This window comes from Nanorana parkeri, unplaced genomic scaffold (assembly GCF_000935625.1).
Source record: "Nanorana parkeri isolate BGI_ZX_2015 unplaced genomic scaffold, ASM93562v1 scaffold454, whole genome shotgun sequence".
In the NCBI taxonomy this organism is placed as follows: Eukaryota; Metazoa; Chordata; class Amphibia; order Anura; family Dicroglossidae; genus Nanorana; species Nanorana parkeri.
This window is the reverse complement of record NW_017306722.1, coordinates 1088412-1113481: the sequence shown is the minus strand read 5'-3', so window position 1 is coordinate 1113481 and position 25070 is coordinate 1088412. Positions and strand designations below refer to the sequence as shown.

General features: G+C 40.1%; 1 protein-coding gene across 1 annotated transcript in view; it reads left to right on the top strand.

Annotated features, from left to right (window-relative positions):
• The window catches only part of RELN (reelin), a 138335-nt gene that overhangs the window by 69515 nt on the left and 43750 nt on the right, over positions 1–25070 (top strand). The window contains 5 exon segments of the mRNA XM_018560426.1: positions 971–1191; positions 4486–4633; positions 9286–9544; positions 10449–10698; positions 16096–16264. Coding sequence (XP_018415928.1) covers positions 971–1191; positions 4486–4633; positions 9286–9544; positions 10449–10698; positions 16096–16264 — 1047 coding nt within the window.

The window sequence follows — 25070 nt, the reverse complement described above, 5'->3', positions numbered from 1 at the left end:
TAAGAAGCATAGCTGGCTAGCTTAGGGTGTATGTTTATTTTCATTTGCATGCACTTAAATAATAGCAAAATGTAAGAAAATTGGAACAAATGCCAGCCTAAGATATTGCAATAAATTCTAATCCCATTTTATTCATTTGACCTTGCTGATGGAAATGGCCAAAAAATACTGTATCAGCTCACTAACAGGTCACCAGATAGCACCTACAGTGCAGATGTAATGCAATATACTGAATTTTTTTTACATTTATTCTATTGTCATAAATAGTAGGGTGATATACTTTTTAAGATCAAAGAAAAAAATCTGTATAATGTTTTACACAATAATGAAACATCCATAACTGTGACTTACATAAATAAGACATAAATATAATGACATGACTAAAATTAAGATTCAAATCTATGACCTTTGCTTAAAATTACATTTGTCTCCACTTTACATGCCACTGCACTTACACCCACCTCTTTGCTCACCACCACTGTAATTTATTAAAACATGACAGATTGTTTTATTGCAATAAATTATCTACATAATTCTGAATTACCCCCGAGAGAAAAATCCAGTTATGGTTGGCGTTTGAGAATGGATTACTAGATACAAAAATTTGAATAAAGCTGAGCAAAGAATGAAGTACCTTTGTCATATTTGGAATGATGGCAACCATTACTGCAAAGCTTACCTGCAGCATTCAGTAGGAGACCCTGACCATGTGCCATTGGTACAAGATTCTAGCAACATCCTTGACACCAGTTTATATTTCATATCAATGGGTAGCCTAAATCTTCTAGCTAGGTTTGTGTTAGTTGTGACACATTGTTTGCATATAAGATATTTTACTATCTTGTTTACTTAATATTCTTGAATACACATGCCACTAGTAATGTAAAGAGTGTGGCAGGCATTTTAATTGTAATATTCAAAATATATGCAGCAAAAAATTTTAACTTACATTTTTTCTGTTCCTCTGAAGATCTATTCGGTTCCGGTGGTATCAAGGATTTTACCCAACTCCAATGAAGCCTGTAACATGGGCCATTGATAACATTTATATTGGTCCTCAGTGTGAGGAAATGTGCAATGGCCATGGAAGTTGTGTCAATGGCACCAAATGTATCTGTGACCCTGAATACTCTGGCCCCACATGCAAAGTCAGCACTAAGAATCCCGACTTCCTCAAGGATGACTTTGAAGGTGATCTTGTAGTAACCAAATACTGTTTTCTTTCGTAGTTCTATATTGTCTCCGTTTTATCATGTGATTTATTTACTTTAAGTGTAAAAATATGAATATTCATCATTCTGTATGTGACAGGCACAAAACATGTATTAAGTTAGCAATAAATGTAGTTAACATGACTGTGCCACATCCATAGTACTGCATACCACAAAGGTTATAATGGAAAAGAAAATAGGCTGAATATAATGTATTTTATCTTAAACTGTTTTTCATTCTCACTGAACAAATGGAAAACCCCTTCACCCAGGAATCCTACACAGGTCCTTAGATACTAGCCAATAAGATGATTAAAAATATACTAATGGGAGTCTTTCCAGTTATCTTTACTGTATAGCATATATGCTGATGCAAAGTATTGCTTAATCTCTCAGAAACAAGATGTTAAATGAACACTGCTCTACAGATTGAATTTGCCTGTTTCTATTAATTACTAGTAAGAAATAGGAAATGGATTGATGAGTTTGGGATCTAGAAGATCAGGTGCTTGGTGTTTCTATCCATAATCCTTGGGCAGATGTCTGCGTGAGTCTATAAGAGGTCTCTGTGGGCTTTAAGCTTCAGCCAGAGGGAACATATTTAGTTTTGTCAATGCATCTTACTTTGTTTATTATGGCTGTCATTGACAAGTTGCTACATTATGGCAATTTATCTGGCCTAGAGCAGTTTTTTGGTGATGCATGCAGAAGCACATATTTGGTGATATTACAACCATTAGTCAAATGGTCATTTTATATTTATATATATCTATATATATATATCTATATCTATATATATGTATAGATTCTGTCACTAACACAGCACCGCAGCGGCTATGAGGGGAAATGCGGCGCGGCCGCTGCTGAGCTGTGTCTGTGACAGCCAGCACCCCCCACATGCCATAGTGACCCAGGCCGGGCCCCCCTGTGCCCGGGCCCCATAGCGGCCGCCTGGGTCGCTATGGCGATTGTTACGCCACTGGAGCTTTAGGCCTTGTTCACACCAAGCGCGTTCCAGGAGCAGAGCAGAGCAGTTACAGATCGGAGCAAAACTGCGTCCAATGTATTCCAATTGTATTTTTAGCTCCAGTTCACATCTCAGCGTTCCGTTCCAGAGCAGGTAAAAAAAACTGCAGCAGGCCCCATTTTACCTGCTCTAAAACAGCGCGGGACGCATCAAAAACGCGGCCAAAAACGTGGCACAACTCACTGCACTGCGTGTGCAGAAACTCATGCAGATCTGCTCTGCATTTGGCCTAAACTTGCATTTTTGGATGGGTCGGCAAACTGTGTTCATAGACAGTGATTTTTTAAAGTACAGATGTTCCTCACTTACCGACTTACCTGTTTTGCGACCACTCGCACTTACGACGGAGCGCCGATCGACCTCCGACCTTGCGCGTCAGCGTCAGTGCGCCGTGTCGCCGGCGGAAGTGGTGTCCTCCGATCTTCATTGCGGGTCCTGGTAAGTATTTTCATTGCCTGATGTACAGTACACTGTTCGTTACTGTACATCGGCAACGCTATACAGTACTGTACTAATGCAGTACAGTACTGTATAGAGTTCCTCACTTAACGACCAATCCGTTTAACGACCTGGTCGTAGGAACGGAACTCGGTCGTTAAGTGAGGAATACCTGTATTCCTGAGCCCATTCAGTGATGTCCATCACAGAATCATGACTGTTTTTAATGCAGTGCTGTCTGAGGGCCCGAAGATCACACCCATCCAATATTCCGTTTTGGCCTTGCACACAGAGATTTCTCCAGATTCCCTGAATCTTTTGATGATATTATGTACTGTAGATGATGATATATTTAAAGTCTTTGAAATTTTACATTGGGGAACATTATTCTGAAGTTGTTTGACAACTTTTAGACACAGATTTTCACAGATTGGTGAACCTCTGCCCATCTTTACTTTTGGGACACTCTGACTCTCGAAGATGCTCTTTTTATACCCAATAATGTTACTGACCTGTTGCCTGTTCCCCAATTAGTTGTAAATGTTTTTCCAGCTTTTCCTTGTTACTACAACTTACTTTGCCTTTTTTTTGTTGCCCTGTCCCAACTTTTTTGAGACGTGTTGCTGCCATTAATTTCAAAATGTCCTTATTTTTTTCTTAAAATTGTACATTTTCTCAGCTTAAACATTTGATATATTTTCTATTTTCAATTGTGAATAAAATATGGGTTTATGAGAGTTGCAAATAATTGCATGTGGACATTTTTGGAACTGGGGATTTCAGTTTAGTTATTGGTCCAGTGAGATACATTCATAAAAGTCAGAAACTGCCCTTTTTTAGTTCCTAAGAACGGATATAAATGTGGGAGAATTGTGCGTTGAATCTTCCTTTTATATTCTTGCCAAGAGACCCAAAAGCATCCATATATTGATATGCCACCTAGGACTCACCAAAAAGGGCAAAGATAGAGAAATAATATACTTATATTTCTAGCACACTTTAAAATATAGATGTCAGCTCAGTACTAATATACTAAAAGGGCAAAGGCCAAGTGATCAAAACTTTGTTTTATATTTCTATACATATATATATATACTCGCACACATATTGAAAATTTATGGTACATATGGGGCCATGATATGGGGGCAGAAAGTGCAGCTGCGGTATACAACAGCATTTAAGAGTGCAGGATCCTCTGAGAGCAGTCATAAGACTCAACTGTGGAGCTCATGTACAGCCGTTTCTAGTTTCTATTCAAGTGCATTTAGTTTGCTCTACAGTCCAATGGCAGTCCAAGTGCAAACCATACATAATGCAGACAGTTTTCTGCCATCAATAAATAATGTTATAATTTTCACAGTAATAATTATGTAATATAACTGCTGCCAAATGGGGTGGGACATGAACAGAAGAGCTTCTTCATTCATGTGTTATTAGGGTGGCATGATGATGACCTTTAAATAGATTAGATTTGAGAAATGTGTAAGACAGATGCCAAATATGGTTATGTTCATAATGTCTAGGCTCCTAATGCTGGTATTCAGAGAAAGTTAATGATGTGGTAAAATGTCTCCCATTGTTTTTATTTTACTGGTCAGGACACTTTTAATTAGATGGTCTTTAATGTTGCCCTGTGTATCACTTAAGGCATCCAATTAGAGGAAGTTGTAGCAGAAGTGGTCTCAGATTACACTTTAACTTAATGGTCATATTGACTCGGGTATGTTAGATGGCCAGCAGGGAGCCATTAATCAGTGTAAGTATCTTGAAAACCCCACACTTCATCAAGTTTTCTCTGTGTCTCCTCAGGTCAATTAGAATCAGATAGATTCCTCCTAGTAAGTGGTGGAAAACCTTCCAGGAAATGTGGAATTCTATCCAGCGGAAACAATCTCTTCTTTAGTGATGAAGGCCTTAGAATGCTCATGACGAGAGATCTAGATTTATCTTTAGCTCGGTAAGAGGAACATGTTCATCTGTATTTACAAAGCACCTTTCATCTATCCTCATGAATGACAGAAAAAAGCATGAAACTATTATTTTATGTTATGGCAATCTTTTCTAGCCCCATACAGCCACTGGTCACTGTGCATACAAAGATACCTGATAAACCCAATTGTAAGAGATCTGTGTTATATTAGCATATATGAGTTTTTAACAAACTGATTGTACCAGTTTAATTTTAAAATACTGTATATTGCCAATCTTTTTAGGAAACTAAAAAAATATAGAAAAGTATTGGGAAACAGCAATTTACACCAAATGATTGATTATCTGTATTATACACCAAAAGTGAAACATGTACCTTACTTGTATATCACTCGGCTGTAGATCCTCAAATTATCTCTGTGTGTGTTGTAAGTAGCCACTGCTGCAAGCTCGCTCCTTTGATGGACTACAATCTAAATAGAAATGAGTAAACTAAACATGAGATTGTAGTCCATTACGAGAGTCAGCTTGGAGTGGTGGTTACTTTACAACACACAATGGGACCATGGGGAACAAAAGTAGCCACCCTCCAGAGGGAAAGACAGCGTCAGCACCAATTCAGAGATGATTTGAGGATCTACAGCAGAGTGATACACAAATAAGATACATTTGTGTTAATAGTTAAGGTACTTGAATGCAATTTTAAGATTTAACTCCTGAATTTAGTGTCACTTTAAAGAAACTGTACCCAAAAGGTATGTTTCCATTTTACGGTATGTGAGACTGGACAACACTTAGCCCACTGCTGTACAAGTAAGGTTCACCAGACATAATATCTACCAAAAACCTGGAACCGCTTTAACAGACCAAGCTTAAAGTTTTAGTCAATCTTCTAGTTTCAGGCTCTGAAGTAGATTATCCATTTATTTCTGTGGATAATCAAGTAGTGGGAGTGTGATCTAGTATTTGCGATCTGCTCATATTAATAAGTGTGGGATACATTTCAGCAGGTGATTCTGATTCTGCTGAGGTAAGGCATAGTATGGTCTGTCACAACCAAATTATAGCGTGTCATATAGCCCTGCTCGGATCCCCCTAAAGGCTATAAATACACAGTGGATGAGTTAAACCTATCCCACTCCACCTATAAAAGAAAAGTCTGTTTGTTATAGTTCTTAAGGGTTCTTTCACACATGTGTTGAGAATTTAATCAAAGAGCAACGCTGATAACACAGCCAAAGTGTGAACAATGCATTCAGTAGGCATTTTCAAGGCATTGAGAAGGTGTCAAAAATGCTTGCAAAATGCCCTGCAAGTAGGGGGAGTGTGTTAAGGGTAAAGTGATGTAGTAAAGGGAAGTGACCAGCAGGAGTCGCAGTAACGGGGTAGACTTTGGGTCATATAGTTCTGGGTGTTGCTCTACTGCTTGAATTAGCCGTGCATTTATTTCTGACATATTTAAAGCTAGAAGCTGTCCTCTTTTGTTGTGAAAATGATGGCTGTGACATTCACAATCACTAAACACTGGCTGTGTGCAGATAGGAAGTGTCATCTGCAGCTGCTCTGTTCATTAACTCTCTGATTCTCCAGTGGTTTCTGGGCTTGCAAAACCTTCTATACCTCTCCTAAACACCTGTGCAACACTTCTTAAATGCCTAAAAAAATTCTCTAGTGAGCATTGACTGAATGTTAAGAGAGCGTTTCAATACACTTCAATAGAGGCATTATTCCCGCGGCAAAACCTCTAGAACGTGACATGCACTCTATTTTTGACACAACACAATGCTAATGCCCATGTGTGAACTGTACTAGGCATATGCTATTGTTTTATCCCATATGGGTGTTAATAGGCGGCCAAGAGGAGTTAAAAATGCTTCTCTACAGCCTGGTTTTAACCTCCCTGGCGGTAATCCCGAGTCTGGCTCGGGGTGAATTTTCAATGCTAGGAGCGGTAACCCCGAGCCAGACTCGGGGCTGCACAGAAAAGTGACACTCACCTTGTCCCTGCGAGCCCGCGGAGTCCTCTGCTGTACGCGGCCCAAAAATGAAACTAAAGGCCGGCATCTGACTTTTAGTTTTTTTTCAAACTTTATCATACCTGGGATGTCTACTGGACTCTTGTTTGGACAGATTTAGGTGAGTTATTACTAAGAATTACAGGCCTACAATATAAAACAACAAATAATGTACCGCTTTTGGCACAAAATTCCTGACATAATCATACCGCCAGGGAGGTTAACACACGTGTGAAAGAGCCCTTAAAGTAATTTCCAAATGACATATACACACACACACACACACACACATATACACAATATAAGAAATAATATTACTTTTGCTTTCACATTCACCCAAGTCCACAGAAATACTCTCCATATGAAATACATAATCCTTTTCTGTTGGTTGGCATACTTGTTTCACAGATTTTGAATCTAAAATATGTTGTGCCCCTTACAGCTCTAAGTACTGTGTCACCAGCCAAATCACTCTTATTATAATCTGCACCTACAATATTTAAACAATCTAATTACAAACTGTTATGAATTGTTCATTTTAGTCAATACATAGCTTGAAATATTTTATTTAAAGCCAGTGTCAGTAATATTCGGTAATAGAGAACAACATGTGCACTTATAAATCTAATTCACAAATTCACGATTAAATATTCTTTATCTAACAGATATTAAAACATATCTCACCCAAAAAGAAAAATCTAATATATTGCAGTTTACCAGTCCTTAGATGTGGTGGCTGCAGTCGTTTTCTTTTTTAAGCATTTTTTTCACATGGCAATGCTTCCCGTGACACACTTTCTGTCCTAAGTGACAACGCTCATGCAACACCTTCCCTTTTCTCTTCCCCCTGGCATGGGTGGAAGGTGTTCTATAGTCCACAGAGAGAACTGGGAACAAAAATAACTGATAAGTCAGCAGAAGCAGAGAGCACAGGAAATTATTAGCTCACAACCTTTCTGGCGTTATTCACAGCTATTTCTTGCCCATTGAGGGAAACAAGAATGTAGTCATTCTTAGGCATTTGGGGTTATACTGCCACCTATAGGAGGTTTGGACACTGGCAAGCAAAAAAACGTTAAGCCAGCCCCCATATGGCCCCACCTTAAACTGTCATGCCTCGGTTTTTTGCTAGTGTCCTAACAGATTGGACGCTTTTCCTTCGGCTCTTTGAGATAAAGTTTCCCTATATATTTGCTAGCGTCTTTTAATTCCTAAAGTAGACCGTGACCCCCTTTCACTAAATTTGACTCTCGGGCACTGGGATCTGCATTGTGGCACTTCCCAGACCTTGGTGTACTGTGTTAGTTAGGCGTAAAGTGCTCTCAAGGTTCATAGCTGTAACATAGCCTCTGGTGTGACCCAGTTTCTGAAGACTCACGTACTGAGTAGGCCTCTGGTCATGGCAAGAGTAGCCTAGGATGTGACCTGCAGGCACTGGGCTCTGCATTGTGGCACTATTAAAGCTTTTATTTACCATGTTATATAGCCACAAAGTACTCTCCTTGTCCTGATACATGGAACATCCTCTGGTGCGACCCAGTCTCTGAGGATTCTGAGGATGTGAGTAGGGCCCGTCTGGCTGAAGCACTGATAGCTACCTAACAGATGGTACCATAGTGAGCCATTTTAATAGTCTCACCACTGCCATTTTATGGTGGTAACAGTTAAGGCTTAGGGAGCTGAGTGCTGAACTCATCCACAAGGTAGAGCTCCGTGCTCTTACCCACATCTTTCAGCCTAAAGGAAGCATCTTCCCGTTGCTGCTGCTCCTGCAAAACTTTGTGGATCTCCCAGTCCCTGGTCCTGTTCCACTGCCTGCCTACAGTGACTTGGTCGTCTCCTGTGACCTGCAACTCTCTTTAGCATCAACTGCTTAGGTTTGTGAGTCCACACAGTGGCGTAACCAGAGTTATGGGCGCCCGGGGCAGAACATTTTTTTTGGCCCCCCCCCCCATATTATATATCTATGCGATCCGGGCTGGCTGGATCAGGCAGACGCGCCCTCCAATCAGGCACTGTAGAGGGCCGCTCGCAGTGGCCTCGGAGGAGCGAGCGGCCGCCCGATGACAGCCGGGTGAATGTGGCAGAGAGAGGGAGCCAGGGGCTTCGTTTAGCGGGGTCGTGACGGCGCCCCCCCTCAGTCCTGCGCCGGGGTAAGTGCCCCCCCGCACTGAGTCCACGAGGCATGTAGACTACATCCTGGGACCCCTATTACCATTTATCTTCTTTGGAGTCTTCTATAGCTCAACATTGTGAGGCTCAGACCATGTTTGCAGAAGACCTCAAATACCCACTTTGGATTTTTTGTCGGTTTGTGCACCATTAATGGGTCAGTCTTCTTACAGAAGCTCTAAGCTTGTTCTACAGCCATCCCAAAAATTCCGGAGACATTGCATTAGTGTGTCAGCCAAAGAAATTTTCACATTTTCACAGGGGAAGATTAGCAGTGATAGCCCCCATGTTTTCTTAGTATGGGCAATCAGGAAGATTAAACTGAGATACTCTAGTTCTGTGAATAGGAAATGTAGCAACCAGATAAAATGTATATAAATTTATTTAATACTTTATATAAAACAATGACTACATGTGTCACAAAGCAAAATCTCACTTTTCCATGCAATCAGTAACATTATTGATATAACTTATATAATCATACTCTTTCTAGATTTGTACAGTTCTTTATGCGCTTAGGTTGTGGAAAAGCAGTGCCAGATCCTCGGAGTCAGCCAGTGCTACTGCAGTATTCACTGGATGGTGGACTATCATGGAGCCTTCTACAAGAATTTCTCTTCAGTAATTCCAGCAATGTAGGACGATATATTGCACTAGAGATCCCACTGAAAGCTCGCTCCATCTCCACTCGACTACGTTGGTGGCAACCATCTGAGAATGGGCATTTTTACAGCCCATGGGTGATAGATCAAGTAAGAAAGTGTTTCTTTAAATTAAATAGTGTAACTATGGCGTCTTGTAACCATGACAGAATTATGAGTTTTGAAGCTGAATTCCAGGATAAATGATGCAGTGTTGTATTTGCATAGGGTTTACATATACCTAAACTTTTTAGTAGCAAACTTTATTTCCATCCCAGGCAACTGGCAATACAGAGATAATTGAAGGTACTGTTTATGGAGACATTTGGGATCTAAATATAGACCCTGATGTCTCTTATGTATCTCCTCTGCCTCCAGCTAATGCAGATTGGTGTCAGAGCCTTTAATTGCATGCCAGCTGAAGTTCTTTGAGCTGGGTGCACTGGGTTCAAACAATGTAGGGGCACAATATTATCAATCTCCTCTCTTTTTCGGGAGGAGATTGATAATAGATGTGGTCCCGTGCTCATGTATAGTAGGTACCAGGAAGGGGAGGTGGTGGCTTTGTGGATCAGGAGGGGCAGCAGCATTGTGCACTTATGCAGTTGTGATTGGATGACTTTACAGCCTCCCGGGTAACTTTTACTGAACACATGGAAGCTTGCTGATGAATTTTAAAACAAGCTCTTGGCTATTGTTAAAGCTATGAGCTTGTTTGATCACTTTGATTGTCGTGAAGTATAGTATACACTTTGTAATATCTTAGTGATACAATTACAGTGTTTAAAAATAATAATAATAATGATAAATACATTTAAAAAATATTTAGGAGTGTAAATTAGTCACAGTTATAGTCAAGTTAGCTGACGCTGCAAAATTAATTTATACGGCGAGCGAGAGCAAAAATATTAGCAAAAATACATTGCAATGCAAATCAGTGGGATACTGATGAAGTGTTGATGAAGAGTATCTGATAAAGGTATATAAATACTTGGCTTTGCTTTTTGTATTTCAGATTCTTATTGGTGGAAACATATCTGGAAACACAGTGTTAGAGGATGACTTCACAAGTTTAGACAACAGAAAATGGCTTCTTCATCCTGGTGGCACTAAAATGTCAGTGTGCGGTTCTACTGGAGATGCCCTTGTGTTTATTGAGAAGGCCAGCACTCGTTATGTGGTCACCACAGACATTGTGGTCAATGAAGACTCTTTTCTGCAGATCGATTTTGCTGCTTCATGTTCTGTTTCAGACTCTTGTTATGGTAAGAAAATAAATGTTCACATTCACAATTTTGTAATTCCACATAAATCACAAAGCCTCAAATAAAAAGGTCAGGGGATGCAAATGGTTTTCCTCACTTCTCCTGCTCTCTAAACCTGCATTTAGAGTCTTGGCCTCAAGCATGGCATTGACACATTTTTTGGACATTTCTTAAAGGATAGAATTGGATTCGAGACATTTCTGTGGTGATCATATCATTGCTATATATTACAATTATTTTCAACTTCAAGAAGAACTCCAGGAAAAAAATTATTAACCCTTGCATTGGGGCTAACCCCACACTGCAAGGGTTAAGTTTTCGTTTGTGTCTAGGTGGTAAAAAAAAGTTATACACACCAGAACATCCGAGCCGGCTTGTTCTTAGACCAGTGTCTAGAATGTCTCACCCTCTGCTACATGGGTCTATAGATCCTGGTGGCATCACGCTCTATGCACTATGCATAGCCTGTGTATAGATGTGAGGATGCCAGAAGCATCCCATCTGTGCAGACACGTAGACACGCTTCAGTGGAGTAGACAAGCTTCAGTTAGCACCTAGACAACAACAAGCACTTAACCCTTGCAGTGTGGGGGTAGCCTCACTGCCAGGGTTAATACAATTTTTAACCGGAGTTCTGCTTTAATCATTATGATGATTTATTGGTATCACTATTAATACTGCAGTCCATATGCATGTGCATCATTATTGCAGTCACTTTTGTCATTTCAGTTGTTGGTTTCCTTTTAAAAAAAATATTAAAATATTAATATGAAGCTTTTTGGGGAAGGCAGGGATTTCTTACATGGCCTTCAAAATCTTTCCAGCTGTCCAGCCCTATTATACTGTTAGTATGGAAAACCTTTGTAAATATAGCTGAATTTAAGAAGGCTTTTAGACAACCTGGTCTTCACTTGACATGCACATCCACTCTTCAACACATTTTAGGTGATTTCTACTTAACTGCCTGTGAAGCACAGAGTGTGGTGGGCTACCTTTGTAAATTTTAGGGTTTTGTTCATGGGGAGATTGTTGAACAATTGCAGCTCCTTCATTGGTCTCTGCCCATGTGGTTCAGATTTAAATTATTTTTTTTCCCAGGCAGGTGTTATTTAACCACTTGCTGACCAGGTGTTAAACCCCCTTCCTGTCCAGGCCATTCTTCAGTGTTCAGAGCTGAATTAATTTGACTGACATTTATTCAGTCATAAAACGCTGTACTGAAAATTAATTTATTCTATTTTTTGGGGACAGATAGAGCTTTCTTTTGGTGGTATTTAATCACCACTGGGGTTTGAATTTTTACTATATAATGAAAAAAGTTCTGATAATTTTGAAAAAAAAAAACTGTTTTCCCTACTTTATATTATAAAACATTTACCATTACCCATTTTTTGGTAAAATATTAAAGACGGGGTCACGTCGGGTAAATAGACACTAAACATGTCAAACCTTAAAATTGCGTGTGTCCACGAAATCGCAAAAAACTACCATGCTTAAAATTGGCCATAAGCGACATTTTAAAAGCTTTTTTGGGTGTTTTTCATTTTTTTTTTAATAGGAGACTTTACTTTTTTAAAAACTTTTTTTTTTTACATTTAAAACATGTCCTCTTTATGCTATCACATAGGAGGCTAACAATCTCCCTATGGGATAGCACAGGCACACTGACAGGTCCTCTTTATGCAAACATTAGGGCTCTCAGCCAGAGAAATGACAGCTAAAGGTGGAAGTGATGTAATAGACATTGCTTCCGCCTTCAGAGAGAGTCTCAGAGAGAGGAGGAACAGCGGTGGGGGAATGCTGATCTCTCCTCCTTCTCAGCATATGCAGCTGCTGTGCCGGTCCCGGGCTCGCAGGGGGGACCCCAAGATAACCGGCGGAGGGGTGGGAGCGCGGCAATGGAGGGGGGCGCCGAACACTACATGTAGTCATACAAGTGATCGCCCGGCTGTAGGGCCGGCAGAACGCTTGTATGTAACAGCTGGTAACGGCTGTTTAGATTCCCAGCGGGTTTCTGATCGCCCACCACCCACTGGGAAGCATTCGCCGTCTGCCGTTATTTTTACAATGGGCAGACGGCAACTGGTTAAATAATGCAGCCTTTTTTTCTGCTGTCAGTCTGAATTTGGTGCACACTTTTTGTATTTCCATCACAGTAACCTTTGAAGAAAAATTGGCGGACATTTCTTTTTTCCACACTTTATTTAAATTGACAGGCATTTTAAATACTATTTCAACAGTTTCCAATTACAAAATAAAAAAACTCAGATGTATCAAACAGTAGCATACTGCAGTTTTAAAGGAGTTGAATACAATTTGATGAAAGCAGAATGCCATCCTGTATATAGAATAACAAACGAAAAAAGACCAGTAGAGTGATGCAGAGCCTATTATGTTTAAAAGAAATTCATTAGCATGCAGATAAAGAAAACCCATGTGGATGTACCCTTAGACAGCATATATTTGGCTATTTATGTTCTCATTCTAATTAAATGCATTGAAGTCAAACTTACCTTGTCAAAGCCAGTGATCTGAACACATAACCTATATGCTGCTGAATTTAATTGGTGTTTTTACATAGCATTGCCTTTTTCAATTGTGAACGCAAGCAGTTGCACTTGGCCTAATTTCCACATTACAATTATTAGCAATATGCAACCACAGTAAAACCATAGTCATAAAAGTATATTTGGATCAGCATTTTGCACAAATGGCATATGAAATGAAAATGCAAGCACGCATGCTGCTCCTGTCTCAATGCATAATGTGTTTTTTTCTTTACGCAATTAAACTATGTTCCTTAAGTTAGAACTTTTTGAACATTCTTCTTTAGTTTTAGTGATGCAGCAGCAGATTAACTTGCGTGTTTCTGTATTCTCATTCTTTTAGATGTGTCTTATATAAACAAACCCTTATCTGTAACATTCTGGCTTAATAATAATATAATGTATTGACTATTATTTGCAGTAACCTATAGCAGCTAATCACAAGTCAGCTCTTAGAAGTTTAGCATAGCCAGGCTTATCAAAGCTGATATGTCAATTTCTGTAAATTGTTCTTCGTTCTCTATTATTATTTAATAAAGCCCACTGTGGAATAGCTGCCTCAAACCATCTGCATCCTCTTGCTAAATCCAACCTTGTCACTGACATTTAGAGAAAAATTGCTTCCTTCACTGTGAGATGATAACTAGCAAACAATATGTGTGTAATCTCCATTTATTATCATTATTGTCATTGAAGCAAAACACTAAATATGTTTTTTGCTACACTTTTGCGTCACTGTTGGTTTAGTTTAACCTATGTTATGTATTAATTACAGATGAGTAAATTCGTTTGCCACATTAAAGATTCTTTTAACTTTTTATCACCCAGTGCCGTAAAGTCACATACGATATTTGTTAAATTGGAACTCTATTCACTTTATATCAGTCTCTTACAGCTGTACAGCTGTATTCATAATGGCAAAGGGAGGGGGTGCACGTTAAGTTTGTAAAGTCTACTCAGGGCTGGATGTATACTTCCTTTCCCTCTAGTAAACTGGCTAGCTATACCGTAGTATCTTACTAATAGGGTGAGATATCATAGTCGCACAAGACACAAGGAGCATTCAGCTGCATTGCAGTTGCAGGCAGGATGGCACTCTGGAACCTATAATACAGAGAAAATTGTTGATGATGTGAGGGTGGGTGTTTGCTGCCCCCTGGAAGCCCTGCTACCCTGTGACATGGTCTTGCTTGGCTGTGTTGGCAATGCTGTCTGAGACAATCTTGTTGGACAGGTCAGCAGAGGGCTTCCATCTATATACTGTATAATGTAGGCTGCAGCCACAACATTGATATATATTTTTAGTGTTGATTGTGCTGCAAGCTTCAGTGTCTCAGTCAGAAGCTCAATCTCATAAATAATATAGGGGTCTAAATTACAAATGCACAGGACACAGGAGATGAAAAGGCCCAGTCCAAACAAGCATACAGTTTGAGAGTCGAGGGAAGACAAGATTTAGTAGGGATATAGTAGGTAAGGGAGATGGAAGTGACTGGAGGGGATGGAAACTGGTTACGAATTACAAGGTTTACAACATGAGGTGACCCAAGGGTTTTAGGGCCGTCTTTAATATTGATTGGTCCCTGGAAAACATTTTCTTGGACCACCACCCCTGCCCACCATGCCCAGCCTCCCGCACCCACAGCCATGCCCCTCTACACCACACTCCCTACCTGCCACACCCGCCATGCAATCTTGTGACCCCACATGAGACCTGACCCTGCGTGAGACACCACGCTACATGGCGTATGGCAGGGGCGGAGCAAACACTATGTGATGCCGATCGAATAGTAAACAGAATGGTGTGGCATGTGTATCTTTTTGTGGGATCAAGGGGCAGCTGCTTTGGGTGCCACAGCAATGACTGGGCCCGGGGCAACTGCCCCTTTTGCTCTATGTTAAAGACAGCCCTGGGGGGACTTAAATGTATGGCTGAAAAGAGGAATAAAAGTAGATGGGATGGTTTATGTAGTTGTAGTTTGGGATACTGAGACGTCTCCTCTGGGGAGTCAAATGTAGCACAGAGGCCACATGAATTAGGCCTCCTGCACACAGGCACAAATACAGGTGTATAGGCAAACAGCATAAAATATGCCTCTATTTGCAGGGTCTAAGTTCCTGAACTTGAAAGTTTCACATTTCATGTAAATGCCGATAAACTAAAGTAGAGAGTCATGCTGACAGAGTTTTACCTTATAGTCAAACAAATAGTTCTTCCAGATTGTCATTCAGCCGCTTGTGAAGCTCACTTCATGTTCTGTCAGACACACGTCAAGATATACAGGAAGTAAGGAGAAATCTCTCACGTGGGAACAGAGACGGCAATAAAAAAAACTGGCAGAGGCCCTAACCCATCTGCAACTAAAAAAAAGTTCCTGGAATTGGTGCAAGCAGTACTGTGGGTAGGTCAGAGGACAGCATGTATGGAGGCCTTTACTTCTATTATACAGTGCTGGCTTCAGGAGTCAGTATCAACCTTTTAGGATTCTTTGCTGCTGCTGAAAATGTTGGGGAATTTAACTGAGGACTTTTTTTATAATCCCTTCAAAAAATAGCCATATAAAATGCTATAGTGGTAAAATTTAGCAACTGGAGCGGTTTTTTTTCTACACAAAATGGATGTTCTCCACAAAATCTCCACAAAATGGATGATGGATTGGGTAAATTGGCAGCAGAGCCGGTTTAAGACATCTCTTTTGGAATGTCTACTGATGTTTGTTGAGTATTTGGTCCAACAAGTGTATTATTATTATTATTAATGTAATATATTCAAAACATATACCAACATTTATGTGAATAATCATAATTGTATGAGGTTTATATGATAATATGATTTCTGCTTACATTTTAGCCATTGACCTGGAATTCTCTTTGGATCTGGGGCTCACATGGAATCATGTATTAAAAGATTGCCTGACAAACAATGTGGAATGTTATAAGTACCAACTACAGAGAGTGCTGGTGTCTGACACGTTTAACAAATGGACCAGATTTACATTGCCTCTGCCTCCATACACCAGGTAAAAATGTAGAGCTGTTATTTGTAATGGCATTGGACTGTGTAGCTGAGGGCACTTATTAACTCAATTTTATACTTCTAGTAAGATTTATGGTGATGTCAGCCAAAAGTTCTAATTTTGCAATGAAAATTCCTTTCCGTTTAGTAATTTACTGTATGCAATTGGATTGTATTTTTTGTTCGGGAGGGGTTGGATGCAGAAGGTAGCTCGGGACTACAGGCTATATATAGGGGTTTTGGAAACCCATGGGGCCAAGGGACATGATGCCAGAATCATAAGGATCATAGTGGAAATTCCAGGCAGTACAGGGACAGAAATCTGAGCACAATGTAAACATGCAGGAAAGCAGATACAGAATCAGGTAAGACAGACAATAATAAATCACATCATCAACTAGTGCTAATGGCTCTCACTGGGGTGCAGGAACCAGGAGCATCTGGTCTTCATGAGAACCATTGAAGGTACAGATGGAGTTGTGTGCCAAACAGCCCTGACAGGAAAAATACACCAGATTCAAGACATTAAAGAGGAAAATACACCAGTCTTGTGACAGTGAGGAAATTATAAAAGCTCTGTCAGGTTTTTATTGCTGTCTGGTCTCCCTATGGAGGGATGTCCTTTCACTTCCTGATCTGTACTACACCTGTCACTGAGAATAATAGCTGGCAAGACTCAACCTATGCTAAGTGAAATTATATTGATACAATGTGCATATAATGTAGGTACCCTGTTTTATAGAAAAAAAGAACTGCTGTTGAAAATGTAGAGCTCTTTCAACCCTTTTGATTTCCCATGTTTGGTCAGGAGATACTTCTTAGTACATGGGCTGGCTGTCACAAGCGAAATCTGGTTACACTTCTTGGAAATATAAAGGCATAGATTGGCAAACTGAGATACAATAGGGTTTTTTGTTCTTCAACATTAACATTATTTTCGTGCTTTCTTTCTATAAAGAGGCATAGAAGTAACCATCTGTCTAGATTAAACATATATACTTGCTATGTCATCTTAGAGTGATGTTTTCCCAAACCATGTAAGTATTTTAGGGGTTATTTTAGTATTTGGTATGATAGATTTGAAAAGTAGCTCACACACATTGCAATATGGTTGTACAATTTAGTTTAGATGTAAATTGTAAATGGTGAAGAGAATGTTCAATCAGACTATAATGTGTATGACCTGCTTTAGTTAAAATGGATATATGGAAATATTAAAGCGACACTAAATTCTGGAGTTAAATCTTAAAAATGCATTAAATTACCTTAACTATTAATAAAAATGCATCTTATTTGTGTATCATTCAGCTGTAGATCCTCAAATCATCTCTGAATTGGTGCTGACACTGTCCTTACTTCTGGAGGGTGGCTACTTTTGTTCTCCATGGTCCCTGTGTGTGTTGTAAAGTAGCCATCGCTCCAAGCTTCCCCCTGTGATAGACTATAACTTCAATACAACTTAGTTCATAAAACATGAGATTGTAGTCCATCACAGGAGTGAGCTTGGAGCGGTGACTACTTTACAACACACACAAGGATCATGGGGAACAAAAAGTAAAGTTTGTATGACAATAAGTGCACTCAGCAATGGGAATTGTGGAGGGGAAAAATGGCAGTCCTGGATTCAGTAAGTCCAAACAGTACTAGGTGTGCAGCTCACCTACAATCAGGTAGAGGTGTCCTGTAACTGTGCTGAAAAATAAAAAAGAAGAGAGCACACCCACCTAGCGCAATAAATGTGATTACAAGGAGGGGAAAATGAAGTAAACTATGTTGCACTCACATCAGTGAAGAAAGTACAAAAGTATCAATCATCAGGGATGTAATCTCGTTCTGAAAAATCACTCAATAGAAAGGCTCTCAAGTCAGGGGCAGTTGATACTCAGGGATATGGCTGATCAGACAGGGAGAAAAAACATAAGAGATGACCATGTGCTGATGGTGTAAATCTGTGGAACATTTATTGGAATAAAAAAGGAATTGCACTCACAGTGTGTGCCTGGAAAAAAGTTTCCTAAGGTGCTTGATGGAAGCAGATACCGCAGTTCTTGTGGTCCAATGTTCCTGGGTTCGATTTCTTGCAGCCTCAGCGTGTTGGTGCGGAGGATCACAAGGTTCTTCTGTGTCTGGGAAGCGGGTAAACGAGAGGTGAAGGGGACGCTGTATGAGCTGGCTGGAGAATGGTGCTGGTTAGATGACAGCTGAGAGGACGGAAGAAGTAAAGATTTGCTGGAGGAGCGGGGAGAAGAAAAGTTGCAGGATGGGCCGACTGGAACACGGTTCCGGTTCTTGACTAAGTCCACACTGGATGGATGCTGAGGGAATGGAACAAGGCAGAGAGAAATTAAAATGTTGATATAATAATCTGTATATCTTACTCTTATTTAATCCAGTAGCAGTGTGTTTAATTTAAATATCCAATACATTTTCTGCCTACACAGTCACTGGAACCGTTCAGATGAGGGTTAGTGATCTGCAATGCGCTCAATGGCAAATACATGTAATTTTTCAATCTTTTTATTATGTTTGAGAGCAAAATGATAGGGAACACTGTGATCTAACACTCCTTTTTCAATAAACATTCTGTGGTCCCCTATTCTTTTTCTGAGATGGCAGGTAGTGTGCCCTATGTATAGCATCCCACAGGGGCACTTGAGGCCGTAAATGATGTGGTCATGTGAACAAGTAATAGACTGTATAATGGTATACAAGTTGTTAGAATGGTCGCTAAAGGTAGACTGGCCATGATGAATAAATTGGCATGTCAAACATTTTGGCTTCTTACCTCTGAAAATTCCTTTCCTGTTATCTACAAGAAAATGTTCAGACACCTCTGGACTTGGTTTTGTCAGTTTACAAAGGGCTATAATGTTTTTAATGCTTCTAGGCTTCTCGAACATGACGGATGGCTTAGGTGGGAGAATAAGGTACTTTTTGGGGTCATTGAGTAGGATGTGCCAATTTTTTTGTATTGCCCCTTGGCTGCGGTTATATGTGGTGATAAATCGCACATTCCCAGGTCCTGACACTCTCACACTTTTTCCTCTTTTTGGGATCTTTGTTACTAAGTAACTGAGAATAAGCCTTCTGTACCAAGCTATCAGGGTATCCCTTTTCTTTAAATTTTTGCTTAAGATGGGAACTAAGGGGGTTATTCACAAAGCTAGCTGAAGGATCAGCCGTAGCTTCGGCTGATCCTTTGGCTAGCTTCGGTTGTGGGAGCCCTTCGGTTCAGTCGAGCTGAAGGGCTGCTGTACAGGCTATTCACTATAGCCCGTACAGCTTCCGAAGGTGGCCGAGCGGCTCAGCTGAGCCGAAGGCATATGCTTCGGCTCGACTGAGCTGAAGTGACAGCCAAAGCGGGGCGAACGTGCGGCTGAAGGCTGGCCTGAACAACTCGCAGATGACAACTGGGCTGAGCCAGCCGTGATCTCACAGCTGGCTCCGCCCAGTTGTAAGACAGATCAGCATCCCGCTGAACTCTCATTAAACAATGACAACTGTGCGGAGCCGGCTGTGACGTCCCGGCGGGCTCCACCCAGTTGTTATTCATTGGCCGGGACCTGCTAGAAGACTCTAGCAGGTCCCGGCCAATAAGAAACAGTTGGGCAGAGCTAGCTGTCACTGCTAGCTCAGCCCAATTGTTATTTTTTCCTTGCTCGGCGGCATTCCGCTATTCACTTACTGCCATTCGGCCCCTATATGAATAGGAGCGAACGGCGGTGAGTGAGCTGCCGGAGCTTCGGCTCAAACAATCCAGATGTTGGATCGGCCGAGTCGAAGTCCTTCTGCACTTTGGCTCAGCCGAACATGGAGAGCATGTTCGGTTGACCGAATGCAGCCTATCTACGGCTGATTTCAGCCGATGTATGGCTGAAATAAGCCATATTGAGCCGAAGTGAATAGCTGGACATTGTCCGGCTCACTTCACTGCGGCTTGGTTATTCACTTGGCTGCCTCCGGCAGCTTATTGAGTAACCCGCCCAGTTATTAGACAGACCAGCATCCCCAAATGTAGTCATCGACTTCTGTACAATTTTTCTTCACTCTACAGAACTGTCCTTTTGGGACATTACGTTTCCATCATGGATGATGACAGCTATTTAAATGGAGATAAGAATTCCCTCCTGTGGGTTTAAAATGTTTTTTTTTTTAATTATTGGTTCCCTTTGTGTGAAAGTTCATGATCAAGAAATATCAAGGTATCAGAATCGATGACATGAGTGAAAGTCAAACCTGATGAGTTGTTGTTGCAGTGGAAAATAAACTCAGGGATGGTTTCCGGTGGCTCGTCCCAGATGATGATGATATCATTAATATATCACTCAAAGAAAACAGGATGTTTAGCAAATGGGATTGTTGTTCCAGATATGGAAGTGTTCCCAATGTCCCATAGTCAAATTGGCATAGCTGGGAGCGTAATTGGCTTGCATAGCTGTGCCTCGGATTTGTAAATAAAAATTATTTTAAAAATAAAAATAATTATGTTCTAGGGTGAATTTGGCACACTTGGTGATGAAGCATGCTTGTTTGTGATTCAGTGCTGGAGTTTGGGATAAGAAGTAGTGTAATGCATTGAGGCCCACTGTGTGTGGGATGGAAGTATATAAAGAGTTGATGTCCAAAGACACCCAATGATAGGATGAATCCCATGAATACTGCATGAGTATCTGAATGAGATGACCAGAATCCTTAATGTACGAGGGAAGTGCTGTGACAAGAGGTTGCAGAAAATAATCAATGTAAAGGGATAAACCACTGCAGAGGCTGTTTATACTAGAAATAATGGAACAACCTGGGGTTGGGTACTAAGTTTGTGAATTTTTGGTAGGTGATAAAAATATAGGGTACTGAGACAGTCAGGACACAAGAAGCCTTTCTCTTTTTTGGATACAACACCTTCTCAGAAGGCATCTTCCTTTAGGATTTGTAGATCTTTAGTGAAGTCATAAACGGGTCCATAGGGAGTTTCTTCTAAGTGGAACTATCCGATAATAGTCTGTAGGCCTCTTGGATATAACCATTATCATTCTGAATGACAATGCCCCTTCCTTTGTCTGCCTGTTTGATAGTAATGTCCTTGTTCACAGAGAGGGCTTTGAGCCCCTCCATTTCCGCAATACATAGGTTAGACTGTTTTTTTGTGACGGGATTCTTGACAGACTCTTAAAAGATCTGAATATGTAACATGATAAAAGGTATTGATATAAGAACCTTTAGATTGATGTGGATAAAACACTGACTAAGGTTTAAACGGAGTTTCTATAATATTCAGATTCCAAAAGGTATCAATACTTTGGTTGGAAGGGTAATTCTGATCAGCTAGTTCTCTATAGAAAGCATCTCTCCATGTGTCTGTTCTAAAATTTCTAGACGGTAATCTTCAGTTCATGTAATTTTGGTTTAGCTTTTGTTTTATTTCATTTGATTGAAACAGAAATGCTTTTTGAGGGTAAATTCCAAATTAATTTGTTTGAGTCCTTAAATAACATGAAAGAATTGGGTTTTATGCTACTTGCATAATTTAAGCCTTTTTTTGTAAGGATAGCTCATCTATGGTAAGAATATGATTTGACAGATTCAAGATTTTTATAGTGGAATGTTTGGGGAACAAATGTAGCCACCCTCCAGAAAGAAGGTCAGTCTCAGGGTGAATTCAGACATGATTTGAGGATCTGCAGCTGCATAATACACAAATAAGCTACATTTTTTTTGTTAACACTGTAGTTAAGGTACTTGAATGCATTTTTAAGATATAACTCCTGAGTATAGTGTCACTTTAAAATAATAGGCCAATGGAAAAAAATCTAACATATTTTAAGATCCTTAAGAACCCTATTTGTCATCCTGGTCTGTGTAGAGTGGCATGATTATTTATTAGTATTTGCCAAACTGCAAAATTGAAATTTGGGTTTGTTCCCAGTGATCATAAAGAATGCAGCATACAAGCACGTGACTGAAAACAGCTGGATTTTGCCCAAGATTTTACAGTGTTTATTCTTAAAACAAATGTCAAATGCAGTTTCTTTTAAAGTTTTGTTTGCATTAATTTTCACTCTCTTATTTAATAAGGCAAAACCCAGCATGGAAAGTGCAATAACCATTAGAAGTCAAACAAAAAAAACTATAAAATAAAATCTTGTTGGATAACTATGGATTTTTAAACTTTGAAATGTATTGCTGCTCCTTGCCCTGATTAAATAAGCCTAATGGTCTTTAACTAATGTTGAATGCCGTTCAATATTAAGCCTTGTACCGCTGTATCTTGTGCTGTTAACACTAAGTACATGTGACATTGCAAACTGGCAGATAATTCTTAAGTGTCTGCCATAGTATGCATGGATTTTATGCAAGAATGGGCAGTAGAGACATGAAAGTAAATCATTTTTCCTACTACAATGGAACATTTGACTTGAAACATATTTCTTGTTTTACTATGGTTGTATAAAACAATAAAAACAAGAAATAAACTAGCATTCATAAAATTAGTATAGCTTTTGGACTCAAACTAGTATAAGCCATTTTCTTAATTTTGGTTGTAAAAAAATTGTGGAGAGTATAAATAATATAATTCAAATGATGTTTTATTCAAATCTGAATATTGAAAACGTGTGTGTTGTGGGCCTAAAAATCCTTACACAGACAAGGTTCACCTTTTCTAAATGTTTATCTAAAGCCAAAATTATGTTTTTTAAATATTGAATAGAGCAGGGATGAGTTAGACCCATTTCAGGTTTTTTTTTTTGCCTTGCTGAGGGGGATACACACTCTCTATTTGTCTTGGTAAGTAATGTTATTGGGAAAGACTGTGATGGGAAATCTAACATTTTACAGTTATAACCAGAACATGAGGGAATGTTTTCCAATGGGGACACCTGTTCAAATGACAAATAAAGGTGCCCATACACTGTGCGATTATCGCACGATAATGGCGGGAAAGCCCGTGATCGTACGATAATCACAAAGTGTATGACAGACGTGCGACCGTTTTTACTGTACGGTCTCACGTCTTTTGTCTAAGGAGCATGTTCGAAAATCTTACGGTTTTCGGCTGGTTTGTGGCATGCTCGGGAGACAAATGCCAAACGTGCCGGTGTGCGCACGCGCATACTGCCCGTTCAGCATTGCGGTCATCGGAAGCTTGTTTTTTCTTGCTCGGCGGCATTCGGCTATTCACTTACTGCCGTTCGGCCCCTATATGAATAGCTTCGGCTCAGACAATCCAGATGTTGGATCGGCTGAGTCGAAGTCCTTCTGCACTTTGGCTCAGCCGAACATGGAGAGCATGTTCGGCTGACTGAAGGCAGCCGATGTACGGCTGAAATCAGCCATATTGAGCCGAAGTGAATAGCTGAACATTGTCGGGCTCACTTCACTAGGGCTTGGTTATTCACTCGATGATTGTAAGTACGATCTGCCTGTCCAAGATGGGCAGATCGTACGTTTTTTTAATTACTTTACAACTATTGCAAGACCAAGGTCTTGCGATGGTTGTAAAGTGCATGGCCACCTTAAGAGTGAATTTCCCTCGCTTTCAGTTGATTAGGGATCAGTGGCGACTCTAGGAACAATATATAGGGGGGGGCACATAAGATACCACAGTCAGATCTGGGGGGGCACTAATAATTTTAATTGCATGTCGCAACCAATGGGTGCCGAGAGCTGATTTAATTGCGGATGGCATCTGCGCCCTGCAGTTGCGACAGAAGCTGCATACAGCATGTGCTGGTTAATACTTATTATGTTTTTGTTTTTTAAATGCGTGTGTTCGCAGGGTCTGGGGCCTTTAATTTTATGGGGGATTTGTAATTTTAGTTTATTTAACTTTTTATTTTTTTACATTTTTACTTATTTAACTTTATTTATTTTTTTTACATATTTTTTACTTCTTATTCATTTAACTTTAGTTTTTTAACTTTTTTAATTGTCGCTGAAATGCTGTCCTCTGCAAAGGCTCCCCACCTCAGCGTCGGGCCCCTATTATTCAGCCTTGGGCACCAGCTGCTTGCTGCTACTGTGCTGATCTCTGCAGAGATCAGCACAGTAGAGATCGGCAAGGACACCTTGCCGATCCCTGGTGGGGGGGCACACGGGGGGGCAAGTGAAAACCTAGGGGGGCAATTGCCCCCCCCTTGCCCACCTGTAGCGACGCCACTGTTAGGTATTTATAGTTGATTGGAAGGCTGCTGCCCAGACAGCAAGGCTAACTTGCTACAAACTTTTGGCAGGGTGAAATTGTAATTTTGTTAACTTGCTGCACATATTCCTGGCAAGTTGTAGACTTGAAGAACACTTGCAGCACAAGTTCTAGTTGACACCTTTTGAATTTGTAGCAAATTTGCTTGGCAAGTCTACAGCAAGAGTCCTGCAGGTCTTAGCAAGAGCTCTGCAAGCTCGCTGGTCTGGAAACTTGCAATGCAGACTATGCTGTAATTGTGCAACAAAATTGTGAAGCTTGGCAAGTTTGCAATAGTTTAGCAAGTCATTTTCAAACTTGCAGCTCAATTGCTTGCTATCTGGGTGTCCATGAAAGATTGGGAAAATCTTTGGGTACGTGTAAAATAAACACAAAAGACAGTGCCTTCTCCTTGTGCAATATAATTTATTATAAAATTCATAAAATAAAATAATCAGTTCTACTCATGAATGGAGCTCATGTACCATGCATGTTTATTATGCATGGTACCTGGACGCCATTCGTTAGTAGAATTGATTATTTGATTTTGTAAATTTTATAGTAAATTATATTGCATGAGGAGAAGGCACTGTCTTTTGTGTTTATTTTACTTTCCCCCGGCAGTCGCTTTCTG